This window comes from Pocillopora damicornis, chromosome 4, assembly GCF_964200805.1.
Source record: "Pocillopora damicornis chromosome 4, jaPocDami1.2, whole genome shotgun sequence".
In the NCBI taxonomy this organism is placed as follows: Eukaryota; Metazoa; Cnidaria; class Anthozoa; order Scleractinia; family Pocilloporidae; genus Pocillopora; species Pocillopora damicornis.
Window position 1 is genome coordinate 14,118,415 of NC_142673.1, and position 14,337 is coordinate 14,132,751.

The 14,337-nt window shown below is 36.6% G+C and overlaps 2 protein-coding genes across 3 annotated transcripts in view; one reads left to right on the forward strand and one right to left on the reverse strand.

Moving 5' to 3' along the window:
* Positions 1 to 650, reverse strand: part of LOC113679811 (uncharacterized) — a 38,808-nt gene extending 38,158 nt beyond the window's left edge. The window contains exon 1 of the mRNA XM_089204317.1: positions 512 to 650. The gene's annotated coding sequence lies outside the window, so the exon portion shown is untranslated. The remainder of the gene's footprint in view (positions 1 to 511) is intronic.
* A 5,349-nt stretch (positions 651 to 5,999) lies between these two features.
* On the forward strand, positions 6,000 to 11,698 carry LOC113679813 (uncharacterized). 2 transcript variants are annotated; one of them, XM_089204347.1, is made up of 5 exons: positions 6,024 to 6,175; positions 9,094 to 9,913; positions 10,535 to 10,600; positions 10,701 to 10,766; positions 11,069 to 11,698. In XM_089204347.1, exons 1-5 carry the CDS (start codon positions 6,149 to 6,151, stop codon positions 11,383 to 11,385), a joined length of 1,296 nt encoding a protein of 431 aa, XP_089060473.1. In that variant the 5' UTR covers positions 6,024 to 6,148; the 3' UTR covers positions 11,386 to 11,698. The 2 variants fall into 2 exon arrangements, with proteins under 2 accessions (XP_089060474.1, XP_089060473.1); XM_089204348.1 differs by lacking the exon at positions 10,535 to 10,600 and having other exon boundaries at positions 6,000 to 6,175.
* The last annotated feature ends 2,639 nt before the right edge of the window (positions 11,699 to 14,337 follow it).

The window sequence follows — 14,337 nt, forward strand, 5'->3', positions numbered from 1 at the left end:
CAAAAAACAAGAGAATATTGAATGCTCTCATTTTTACATAGCAATTGTAAGGTAAAATAATGATTTTTAGCGATCATGAAGAATTAACTACGGTAGAAAGTCATTCTTCCATTTACCGTTGGTCTATGCACGTAGTGTCAGAGAAATAGTTTGTGAAAATTAATTGCTAAAAGCAACTTTCTCGGTTAAACAGTTGAACAGTGCTTGTCTTTGCTTTACTTTTGTTTAAAGTACACTACCACATGCTTTTACATACCTAGCGATGCGCCTGAAACGTGAGGATATTTAGTACTCTGTGAGAAAAATGATCAAACATTAGCAGACGTGAATTGACAGCATCAAAATGCGAAGACCCTCAAGCCAGAAGTCATTCTAGAAAGATCAAACGTTTTTCTCAAGAAACAGAACTGGCTTCTTAATGAGGACTTTTTTAAACCTGATTACCTGTACTTACACATTATATTCCGTATTTTGAATTATTTATTGTAATATAAGTAACAGGAATACTCACCAGGAATACCAGGAGCATTAACTGATGAAAAAATAACGCCATGGTCTCTCAAACTTGGAAAACCTGATCAGAACAAATGTTAACTAGTGATAGTTGAAAGGAAGTAGCAGTGATTTAAATACGATTATGTGCTTGGCTTGGAGTGCGTTGATGATCCGATATTTCAAACTGCTCTGACGCCTCTTCAATGTACTTGTAAATGCTGCCTGCTGAAATTTTTTCCGTTTTACAGGCTAATGGCAGTCAAATGCGTGATGTTAGAACACTTTGAAAGTTTGACAGTTCTAAGAGATTCTATTTTCTTAACAAGTGTTCACAATTATTTAAACACAAGAGTAATATTAAAACTCGCTGTTTAACGTTAGTGGCACGAAATCAAAATGAAACAATTTTCACCCCGCCCTCAACATTTCCTGTCTCTAGTAACACAACGACCATTGTTTTATGATTTACAAGATCATAGGTTGAAGTCATGCAAATAGTTTGTACAGGGCTGCTGATAAGTTATGAATAAATGGGTTAAGTTCCTAAAGAAAATGTGATGCTACTTCGTTGGGGAAGTGCAATAAGATAAGTTAGTTTTGATTAACAAAGTTGATAGTGTAAATTTGCCCCCCGTAAAGATTTTTAAAGCTGACGGTTCAAGCTTTCGCCATTCGCTCGGCAGATTTCTAATATCGAAGCAATGCTTGATACTTCAGACTGATTTCTGGAGAATCTCTGGCCACCCTTGAAGAGGAGGAAGACGTAGCTTATTTCTCACACGTGTGGAAAGTTAATTTTTGGATACCTTACTGACGACAATTGAAAGTATCTGGATATGTAGCACATATCGAAACATGCTTCTTTAGACAGCTATTGAAATAGTGTTGTGCGATCATTAAAATTTACCTGTGGTGTATTTAGTACTATAGCAACAACTACTTGCATCAATATAAGTAATATAGTGTATGACTACTGAATGATGTAATGATACTGTAATTATGTTAAACGATTGTACTAAGTTATTTGATAGATGATCGTTAAATAAAAACCGGGTAAAGAAAGCAATAGAAAAGCTAGTGTCTCCTGACTGAACCACTAAATAATGTACAGTACCTTTCCTGTTCAAAACTTTCTCAAATTAAACAAGGTACGCAGTCGACGTGAAATTATGCCGTAATGAAAGAGAGTTTTATGCCGGTGTAATGTGTCTGAAGTTTCTTGTGAGCTGATGTTATTTTGAGATTGCCTACAAGAGATGTTGAAAGTAGAGTGTACTAGAGTAGCAATATTCTGCTTCAATTTGATAACTTTAGCTTGCCAAGCGCGAAGACGGAAAATTTTCTGGCAGTAGTGGAGTCTTAAGGAGAAAAAAAACCTACTTCGGGAATCCATAGTTACGAATCCGACGAAAAAGAGACATGTTTTGTTCAATACATATGTCTTATGGTTAGTAAAGAAAAAATATGAAAATCTGCGATAGAGGACACTTTGAGTGGCCGAGTCTTAAATAACCACCGTCTGATATCAGCACAACACGAATGGATTTTCGATTCGAAGCTGCCTAAAAAGTTCTGTTAATCCAATATGCACATATACGTCAAGCTTTGACATTCAAGATGGCTTAGGAGGGAATTGAAAGCTCCAGGATAGATTGATATCTGCACAACCTGTTGATATTTTAGGTTACTGCGTAATGAAAGATATTAAACTAATATACCCCATTCATACCAAAACTTACGTGTGTTTTACAGCTGTTTGGTCAAACTCGGTTTTCTTCGTGGGAGCTGTTAAAACTGATATTGGTCGGCTTCAAATTTAGCAAATTAAAAATACAAGTTACTAACCGAATCCTATAGAAAATTCACTTTTTTAGTTCTCTATTTCTGATTTTCATTCAGCTAAACCTAGCTTAACTAAACACGTTTTTTTTGGTGTGAATCATATCGAGATAACACACTCAGCCGATAAGTTTCTCCAAACTTACATGTGTATTCCCATATCACCTGAAATAGTGACTAGAAGTTACATGACTACTAATAGGAATAAAAGAGTCACAAGGCCTTCAGTTATTATTTAAAGACAAAGCTTTTTTTTAATAACAACTAAAAGATTACGATTACTGCATCTGTCATCTTGGCAAATTGAGCTCGGGCATTGATTAATCTTAACTTGGAAATGGCCGTCTCACTAAAAATTAATAAGAGTATAACAAATAAATGAATAGTTAAATAAAACAAATAGATGACTATATACTTTAAGCGTCTGCGTCATCTCACACGAAAGAAAATGGCGGCCTGTCCCTTCGTGTACCTGCAGGCTGACCTGAACATACCCGAAGGGTTGATGGAGAACAAGACTTCGGAGTCTTTCGCCAGTCTTTTTAAAATAAATCATAACGAAAAGGTATTATAATTAAGTCAGACATTGAAAAAGTGCCGAAGTATCTTGGCTAAGACACTGTAGTTGATGTCAAGATAGTGACCAACATTGCTACCATCATATATTACTGCAACAACTTGAATTCCCCAAAACATCATGCTATATGACCTTACTTCGGACGAATTCAACAACTTGTTTCTTTCAAGAGCTTCTAAAAAAAATTTGTTTTCAACGTAAACTGATAGAGAGCATGCAATTGTATTTAAAAGTGAGTTGCCTCTAACGTCATGTGTCATTACTTCAAGGGAATGGTTTACACCAAGAGATTACAACCTCTTGTTTACACCAAAATTTTCCGAAAGAGGTCTATAAATAAACCTATCGCTAGTACTGAAGACGGAAGTTGCATCCCATCGAAAAATAATGAAATAAATTCCCGTGTGATATTTGTAATCCGTAAACGCAATCAATATTTAGGTGTCACGACATTTTAAACTAGGCGTTTCTTATTTCATCTGAAATAACGGAATTGTTTAGTCCATTAAAAGAGAGCTTCAACATTAGCACTGTTTTCAATTATAATTAGTGTCAAAGTATCCTAAGTTTGTTTTGGTTTGCTTTACTCGGCCTGTTTTGGTCTAGATATCTCGGACTACCCTCTCGGCTAATCGGAAGCAAAATCAAAACCAGTGGCGACTTGCTCACTTGCGGTTTTAGATTGTGTTTTTAATTTGACTTCTCATTGGTTTCCCGTCCATTTGGCTTCGTTCTCATCGCTTGTGGTAACTTTGGCTATTTGAGTTTTCGAGACACAGTTGAACGCGTTCTAACTTTGTTCGATATTTTTCCCGATTAGGTAGGCCGAAGTAAACTGTACTGAGCTAAGTTATATTAGCTACAAGTTGTCACAAACTTTCCTTGCAAGGAAGAAAACGCGGCAAATGTTGCCTTTTCTTAAAAGCAGAATTTGCCAAGGAAAGTTTTTCAAAAATATAAAAACCGTGCAATTTTTTTTTTGAAATTGAATTTTTCTTTTGATTCATTTCGATTGGACTGATGCATTGACTCTCGCATGATTTGCGCGCCATTTTTTTTTTTGTTGATCGCAAAGATTTTGCAAAGAAAACGGCTGAACGTTTATCATACTCAATTCAAAACTTTGAAGATATTCACAGAAGCACAGGAATCAGTGACACATTTCTGTACCTATGTTAAAGGCGACTTAAGAACATCTTTTTTAAGATCCCAACATTCATGAGTTTCTCTACTCATATGACTCCTGGGCAAGTCTTGTCTGATGACTGCACGATCTACAATTCTAGACATGTAAGTACAAATAATCTGACAAAGGGACACCGACGTGCAATCAAATACTCAATAGCGAGGTTTATCCGTACTGCAAGGCCTCCCTCACTGGCCAACTGCGAGACTGCAGTTCCCCCGCAAAAGCCCCCAACCCCACGTCCTGTTTAGCCTACGTGTAGCTGTACCCTCCCCTTCAAGGTGAAACAGAAGGGAGGGTGGGTCCCCTCGCCTCTGTTTCACCGTGGGGGAGGGGGGTAGTACGGCCACACGAAGGCAAAGTCCTGTTTGGAGACTTAAAACTTGAAGTGTATAATTTTACCCAATTTGGGTTCGTTTTGGTGAAGGTTTGATAATAACATTAAAAGTTTGGTGTCTTTTTCACTATGATTGGTATGAATCTGTTTAACAAACTGGCAGATGAAATTTAGTGGAATACACTTTTCAGAATAAACGGCACTCTTTGATAAAATGATTCACTTATTTTCCAATAAAACTTACTATATCAAAATTAGCTTCCCTTTTCAGTCATAATTGTTTGTCAATGGCTATATACAATACTGAAACAATATAATATTTTTGATCCCGATATTGCCTGTGTTGTGTTTTATCAATGGTGGATTTGCGATTTCTGATATTAACCAAATGGCATACTGTGACCTCAGCTATAAAAATATGTTAATTTATAGTTCCCCAACTCGACTTTAACCATTTGTTCGTAGTGAAAGGGCGAACTTAATAATTAATTAATTTCAATTCTACAACAAATGTACGCTCTCGGTGAGTCTTCCCAAGTACTTTAAATTTGGACATTTTTACCGTAAATTGCACAACAGAAACTGAAGGCCTTCAATGAGAAACTACTCACTACCTCAAGCCGATAAATAACTTTTTAATCCTCTCTTTTCTCCCTCTCAAATCACTTTGGTTGACAAAAAAATATTGGTTTCAGAATGAATTTGAATAGGTATTAGTGTCATTACGTTAGTTGACAAGCGGCCTAAAAACGGTCTGCAATTAATTTTAATCGTTCAAAAAAAGTACCTTGAAAGTTAAAACGTGAGGCATTTGGTTACAGTTGAACTAATTGATGGAACTTTCATTCATTTAATTCATTCATTTAATATCTGAACGTTCTCTAACAATTTGTTCGTAGTGAAAGGGCGAGCGAAGTCTTAATTGCAGTTCTAGAACAAATATACACTCTCGGTGAGTGTTTCCAAGTCCGTTCAATTTGGACGTTTGTGCCGTAAATTGAACAACAGAAACTGAAGGAATTCAATGAGAAAAGGTCGCATTAAATCTCCTTGAGTCTCGTTGGAGTGTATCACTCGAATTTTGATTTTATGGAGGAAAGACCAGATTTACGCACGCCATTGCAGCAAAAAATGTTTCGGTGAAGCATCTCTCTTTTATTTGCATCACCTCTATTTTAACTACCATTTACTCGCTCAAAAATTGTACAGTTTATGGAAGTTCTTGCCGTATTTACAGCCCTAAATTATTCGGGTTCTTTCGGAAAGAATTTCGTTAAGTTTAAAAAAAAATAAAAATGTTGTTCACCGGCCTTGGTCGGTCCGTATTTGGAAAAAATGCTGGCGAATAACATGTATATCAAAATACAGATAAGTGCATCACACATCGTATTCCCATAACTCATTTTTGCACGTATACGCGAATTTTTTTTCCTTTTCCAAAGCCTGTCAATTCCCTATCCAGATCTTCTATCATAAACTAAGGCCGATATTTTGGAAAGAATCTTGCGTACAAATCATATATTGTGTACCAGGGTTTTTTGGAGAAACCTGACCGAGAAAAACCTGGGTAAAAGTGACTCTGACAACAAACTTCTAAGCCAACTCAGCAAATTCCTCTTCTCTTCGCTTAGCCTAATGCAGAAGGTTTGACGGGGTATTTTTGAAAATTAAACGAGATTTCAACGCATCGTTTAAGTCCTGATATCCTAAAGAAATGTTTGCTGGATTTCTTTTCCTTTTGGTGAGTTGGTCTTTCTTTTACTTTTGTCTTGTAAGAGGTACTAATCAAGGGTAAATGATCATGACGTTTAAAATCCTAATTGTTGTTTGGAATTTTCATAAGTCTTGGGTAGGGCTGGTATAACACAGCCAGCTGCAATGGACTTCAGATGTTGTTATTTTTTAAAAAGAAGTCATGGTCACATTTGCTCTGAGACTTATTTGTTCAAAATTGTCCTTTTTTACTATTATTGCTCGATCATTGACAGTTACGATGTCACGTCTACGTGGGATTGAAGTTTAGTTCTTTCTAAAAGATTCATATCTCTCTAGAGAAGAATTTATAAGTTCAGATTCTTCATCACCAGGCGAATTTTTTTTGAACGACTAACATTTTGGCTTGACAACTGAAACTTTAGAATTAGTTAACTCCCTTGCATTTCCCAGCAAAGGTTTCCTTGCAGTTCTAAATTAACATTCACAGTTTGGTTAGGCTGAAACTTTAGAATTTACAGCCTGATATCAGAAACGTCGTTTGCCACAATCTTTTCCTTCATAAAGACCTTCACAAGTTTTGATCATGATTCAAGACCTATTTTATACAGTGTGCCATCATTAAGTTGTTATTTGTGGTAACCTCTGCAACTGAAATTTATTTGTCAGTCCAGCAATCAGTAGAGTATGAACAGGATTCAATCAGCTGTTGAATTGCACTCCCTCCTATCGATCAGCTTTGTTAACAACATGTTCCCAATGAAGATGAAGTACAATCAAGCAGTATTCATTTTCTTAGACCTCATGTTATTAATGCAAGCTTCTGTCAATGGGTTAACTTTAACAAGAAGACCACACATGACTTTCCAAGTATACCTATTAAAATCACTCAATATGAACCCAGATTTGAATGGCCTCCTAATGTTCAAGTTAACTTTGAAGTAGAGGACCAAATGGGCCACTGAAACCTCCCCCTTAACCCTTTAACTCCCAGTTCAAATTTGTAATTCTCCTTACAGTCAACCATGCACTTTGTATAAAGTTAGTTCTGAGAATTTAGTATTGGATCAACTAATTATCCCCAAGTTGATATTTTTCTTTATTCTCCTCACCTATCTAGTTTATATTGTATTTGTATTGTAAGGAGAAATTCTGTCTTGGTCACCTATGGAAGTTAAAGTGTTAATATGAGATCGAAAGAAGGCAAGAACAACCTTATTTGGGGCACTTTTTGGAAACAGTTAGAAATTTTGAGCCCTCGTAACTGATTTCAGTTGTAAAGTGGTTACCAAGCACCTAACATCAACCCTGTCTCTCTGATGGAGGGCTAGCACAACAGATTTGAATGACAGAAATTTAAAGACTATTTAGGAACTGCTAAAGCCTCTAATAGCCTTTTAACTTTGTGAAAAGTTGGTTAAGGTGAAGCAACAGGGTGATATTTTCAACGACCACACTGGTGAGTTATGAAGAGCAGAGTGAACTTGATTTAATGTCTCGCTCCTAATTTGTTCTTTAAACTTCCAAGGCAGTTCTTTTGAACATGATGTTGATTTTACCTCGTTGTCAAAGTATTCCCCATGGCCATTGATGGGACTGTCCCTGAGTTTGGGTCTATCTGAGAAATCAGCCATAGATTTAGGAAATCATGAATCCTACCATTTTTCATACTTAGCTATCATGATAGCTCAAGCAGGAGATCCTCAGATATGAAGCTTTTCCACAGTAGATCTACCAGTTATAATTATTTCCCTCTGCATGCATAATGTGGTATATAGTTTATAATAATATTGGAATAGTAATATAGCATATTTTTATTTTATTTTAGCTTATTTTCTCAAAGATATTAGCTCTACAGCTACACTGAGAATTTCAAGCATAAATGAAGTATATGTACGTACCACGTGTAGCTTTTTAGAGAGTACTTTCGAATGAACATTGAGTTCTCTCAAGGGCTTAGCCATATTCTTTCACTATTTATGACTCTTGCTTGTGAGCAGTAGTATACTGATAGAGAATTGTGCAGCAAATGATTGCAGTACTTGAGTAATGTAAATTTTGTTACCAGATGCTATTTTCAGAAGCTTATGCTCTTGTTTGTGTCATGTAGGACAAAATTTCCCACACAGATGGTGACAACTGACACATTTTGCCAAAAAAAAAAAGATACAATGTAAAGCATTGATAAGAGACCACCAACTTGGGTCTAACTATGCTGAAAGGTAGTTTAAAATGAAGGAAACTCAGTAAAAAAAATCTATTTTTCTTCAATTAATTTGTATGGTTACAGTTAATCCTTTTTCGGTTTAATAAAAAGTCAAAGAAAAAAATGTGGGTCTTGCAAGCCTTTCATCCAAACTTGAGATTCTATCATTCTTAGTGATAAATTAAGAAGCTTCGTTTTTTATTTAGTATAATACTAAAATTAATATTTTCAGTCTCATAGTCTTACATTTCTTCAAGAGTTCTCAAAGTCAAGGAATTAGTTGTTATTATCAAATATGTTAGTCATATTAAAGGGTCAGTGGAGCTGAGTTATCATACCCAAGGTTAAATTTTAATCTGGATTTCTTTAATTCTCCATTCAAAAGCCCCTTTTGGGGATAACATTCTCTAGTTTTATTTTCAGACCATCCAATCATGAAGCTGTAGACAAGAAGAATTAAACTGAATTTTCTTTTGAAGCTTTTGAAGCTTTTGGATCTGAAATCAGATTTCACTCAAGCCCTGGGTTATCTTAATCCAGCTTTGAAAAACAAGGCTCTGAGCAACAGAAGTCTTTGAAAATGCTATAACAAATGAGCTGATATATATCACAAAAAGTGCCTGCCATCTCGACTGAAGCCTTGGTTTTTCCACCCTCCACAAAAATTAACATGTGTGCCCACAGAGTTAAGGATGAATTAATCAACTCTTTTTTGAATTTGTGACTATCCTTTGTTGCAGACTGTCCTAGTGGACAAGGGCTTTGGCAGTAATAGATGTAAAAAGAAAGGTTACATTGAGCTTTACAACAGGCAAAATCGTAATGAATATAGATGTTGGCCCCCTCCTGAATGCCATGATGGACAGGAGCCATCAGTTGAACCTGGCTCATCACACCCTATTGGAACAGACATCAGCTGTCAAAGTTGCAAGATTGGTTTCTTTTCAAATAACAGGACAAATAATAGGTGCCATAAGTGTACTTCCTGTGGCAAAAAACAAGAACTTTATCCATGCACACTTGTGAAGGACAGAGAGTGTGCCAATAAATGCATTTCTAATAAATACTACTTCAATGACACAGAGGAAGAATGTTACAGATGTGTTGAATGCTGTGAAGGTGATGATGAGAACATTGAGCCACAGTGCATTGCTCTGAGAAAAGGCGTAGTTATAGGAGGAAAAGGAGAGAAGCACTGTAAGATTTCAAATAGAAGGTGTGATGACCTACCAACTACTTCATCTGAAGGATGTACATGCAACTGTTCAGTATCAAACAATTCCAGTATTGCAGTAGGAAACTCTCCAGCCATGAATATTTCATCAACCTTGCAAAGTGACAGCTCTTCACTTCACAAGCCCTGTGCGGTAGAAATGTTTTGGATCATTGCACTTTCATGTTCTCTGGTGGTTGCAGTTGCTCTTATACTGGTCTACTTTCTGTATTGGAGGAGAAAGTGGAGTCAACAAAGCAATAACTTACACACACATGAAACTTCATCCAGGAGCTGCATATTTACTTGTTCTCCACTCTGCATCTCTGACTCATCAACTTGTACAGGTATTTTTTGCTTTGAATCAGGCAGCTTCAACCCTTAAATGTAAATATTAACTTTCCTTTTAACTGCTATGCATTACCTGGGGAATTTTTGTTTTGTTTTGTTGCAGGAACAACATCCTGCTGATAAGTTTTCTCATCAGGTGTTTGTTGCATTTTGCATATGATTATACTTTTTGAGGGAAGTTACAGTTTGACCTTGAGTCAAATCAAAGCTGTATCAATTTTAACATCCTTCTGCAAGTTTGTTTCATCTAGGATAGTGTGCATCTAGTGTGACTTACAAAACTGGTGAGGTAAATCTGAACTGGAACTGTAGAGTTGTGATGGGAACATTGAAGTTATCATATCAATGTAGAAGCGAGAACACTCATGTACATGTACATTAATGAGTTTGAAGAAAATATGTACAACATGGTTTGTGTATTTGATAGGTGACTACTATCTCCCCTCCCCCACTCCCTCCCAATCCTTACAGGAAGTTTACTCACAGGTTGCCTGGTGGTTGTCATAAGTCTCTATAAACAAACAGATAGGGTATTTTTATAAGTGTTCATTGAATGCTTATTGACATGTTCTGTCATCCCTCCTTTATGATGCAATGTGAGTGAAAATTACTTTTAGGTTCAAGCTGCTGTGAAGAGGTTATTGCATTCATGCCATGCCAGGACAAACTGAAGGTCATTCCAGGTTAGTAGAAAAAATTGTGCTTTCAGGGATGTTCAAGTATTTATTGACATGTTCTGTCATCCCTCCTTTATGATGCAATGTGAGTGAAAATTACTTTTAGGTTCAAGCTGCTGTGAAGAGGTTATTGCATTCATGCCATGCCAGGACAAACTGAAGGTCATTCCAGGTTAGTAGAAAAAATTGTGCTTTCAGGGATGTTCAAGTACCAGTTAAAAATCACTAATAGTGACAAGATGATAAGTCTAACTTTAAAATAGTTTCATCCTCAGAGAGGAATTTCATGCTCTGATTTACTGCTACTTATTTTTCATGAAACACAATGTTTGTGATCTTTAGTGATTATTTGTAATCTTGAGACCCTCAACTTGTTAATGGGTCATTTACTGGGATTGTTATCAAACCTTGCTGCCTCACCTCTTTTGAATACACATTGCAGGGCTGATTATGTTCGTTTTTGTTTGAACACAGAAGTTCAAATTGATGAAGTACCATATGACGTGGAAGTCGTCCTCATCCAAAAACTAGATGCAAAGAAGACCAATGCAAAGAACTGGTGGGATGTTGGTCGCAAAATTGGAATTTCACGTTCACAGCTTGAAAATGTTGATCAAGGGGAAAGTCCAACAAAAACTATAATCAGTATTTTAAGTACATGGCATGATGTTCCAACCATCAGAAAATTTGTAGAAATTGCAGATAAGTTAGGGCGACATGATATTTGTAAAAATGTTGTGGAATTCTATCAAAATCAAACACCAGAAATAGTCAATGAAACCCCGGCATAAACTAACGTAAATACAATTTAGTTAATTAGTTTGCAACACTAGACCTAAAAGTCCTGTAACAGTGTGAACAGAGCTAGTTTCCTGTCTCGTCAGCATTTTTCATTGGACTATATACCTTCCATTACCTTATGTGCAAGAGCTACAGTTACTATTAATAGACATTTGAAATGTATTTTTTGCATAGAATGTGAGATTTGCATTTGTATTTGAGTATCTCATATTGGGAGTCATAATGTTGCACTATGTGCTCAATGTTGTATGTAGTGTATCAGTTTTTTAGGGAAAAAGGGTTAAAGTAAAGGTCAGTACAAAATTGTTTGACTAGCTTTTCTTTGTTTGTGATGACCAATTTAAACACACTATCTGCGTGAAAGTCTACTTCATTAGATGCAGACCTACGACCAAGTCTCAAGTTTATTTGAGACTCCAAACAGAAAGTAGGAGAGCAAGCAAATACCCACAAATCATTTTAAGCAGGGCAGAAAAGTTATCTCTCTGCACAGTCAAGTGCAGTTAGCACCGTTTTATGTTCCCAAATGGGGCATGGGCTTATGTTACATTAGTTACGGTATCATCATCCTGATCATTTAAAACAGATCTCGAGTGATTATGACAAATTATGAATTTATGGTGACACCTGACACCTATTCCTGACGTGCTGATAACTGTGAGTCATAGGTGATGATTGTCTCCTCGTGCAGCCAATCTCTCAAGATGTCACGTAACACCCCCGCTGCCCCTCCCTCCTAGCCCCTGCCTAAACATCCCAAAAACACCTGCGGAGGAGACAAGGAATTTCACTTTATGACCTTGTGCATAAATCGTTTGGCGTAATCCACGTCAAGTAGCCGTTCTAACCATTGCTACAGGGTTAACGCTTTAACTCACATATCAAATTTGTAATCCTCCTTACTGTCAACCATACAATTCTTATAATCCTTTGGATCAACTAGTTATCCCCAAATTGATATTTTTCTCTATTCTCATCACTTATCTGGTTGATATTGTATTGATAATGTGGGGAGAAATTCTGTCTTGGTCACTCAAGGGAGTTAAAGGGTTAACAGAATTTTTCAGATCGCTTTTCAATCCTGTCGTGTTGCTTACGAGTTTTTCATTCGATTCCTTAAAAGATTGTATAGTTGATAACTCGGAGGTAAGAAAGAAAAACGGCGTGGAACCAGGAGAGAAAACTCTGTTGAATCCAGAGTCTTACACATATTAGGAATTTTAGACTGTCGAAAGTCCTTGCGAAGTCCAAAAAGACTTCATTTCGAGGATCGGTCAATAAATTATACAGTGAGTCGTTAATGCAATGATGAAATAATCAGCGGCTTCAACGCCGAAGTATTATTTCATGGTTTACACACTGTTCTCAGCGGTCGGCTCACTCAGGATCAAAATTGCTATTTCAGTCTGCGTCTTTTAAAGTCGCATTGGTCTCTTCAATGGGTCTTGAATTCTCATTTAAGACAAATTAATTTCAGTCACAAAGTCTTGCATTTCTTTCAAAGTTGTTTAAGTCTAGCATTTGTTTCCTTAAGCTCAGTACTAGTAAGTCCCAATTCTCAAGGGTCGCTGCAGTAGAGTAGAGTCATTGCTGTGCGTAACTGAAGTCAGGTTATGATCACTGTTGTTTAAAATTGTTTTAAAAATGGCATAAGTTTCGTGCTGATTTATCTAAAAAATGACCAGGAAAGAGAGCATCGCATCTCTAACGCAACATTTTGACTTTGTTAGCAGAACTTTGCAATAATCTGAATTTAGCGAGGTACTCTCGGCTTTGAAGGAGAGAGGAGGCACTCCAAATGTAATTCAAACATAGCCGGTCGAACAAACGATCGCGAGCTTGTAACGTTAACTCGCCCTAATATGACGTCTGCACTGCAGGATTGCCACAAAACTGTACCTTTCAGTTTAAGCTGCTCCCAGTTAAAAGATTAGAACTTAGTCGTTGCTCATCTGTTTTGTTTGAATTCAGTTAACACACATTTAATACTATCAATAATGACAATAAAAAAGCTTAAACAATACTAGTATTACCTTTTCAGTACAGTCTTATTAGCACTACACCCGTAACTGATACTTGAAATACTTACTAAAACTAATGGCTCGAAAGACACTAACACTAATACTAATACTCACCACTACTTTTCCCTAGTTCTCCCTGACTATAATGGTTATATAATTGCCAAAAATATAGATATTGCTCGTTTTCAAATCTACTTGAAAACGAATTGTGAGGGAGGGGGGGGGGGGGTTAAGCTACTCTTCAAAAATCAAGATTTGTTTAGTTGTGGTGCAAGTATAGTAAGTTTAAAAATGCTACAGAAATAATATAATAATGGCGGGAATAAACAAGATTACCTTCATCTAAAAGTTGACTATTTTTCATTTGGGTGGAACGAAATACCACTTACACTATTTTTCTCTCAAAGGAATTTGCACAGGCGTCACTCTCCTTTACTGAAACCACATGCTTGAACAATAGTAGGTCCCCTTTTCTACCTCTTCTTAAGCCCTCTCTTCAAAGCCCCCTCTCTTATACGTCACCCTTCTTACCAAGCCCCCTATTTCTCACTCTCGTTCTTGTTACTTGTTCTCGTTAATTACAGGGACATTCGGTTATATTAGGCCATCAAGAAACGGCCACTCAGTTACTGAAATATTGATCAGTTTGCGTTTTCTTGATTCCTCACATGTTCTATCGAAGTTTGACCTACCGTCATAAAGCACGTCTCTGTTTTCCACCGAGGAAAGAAACAAGAAACAAAGCAAAGGAAGCAAGTGCAAATACGTATCTCATTTGATTTAGTTGCTGTCAAAAGGGGCTTAAGGCTGAAGCTATAGTGTCTGACCTTATTAACTGGAAGGTTTTTAAAAAAGGCACAAAAATACATAAAATACCTTTGATATGACATGGCACTTTTTAGCGACCTTGCCTAGATATAG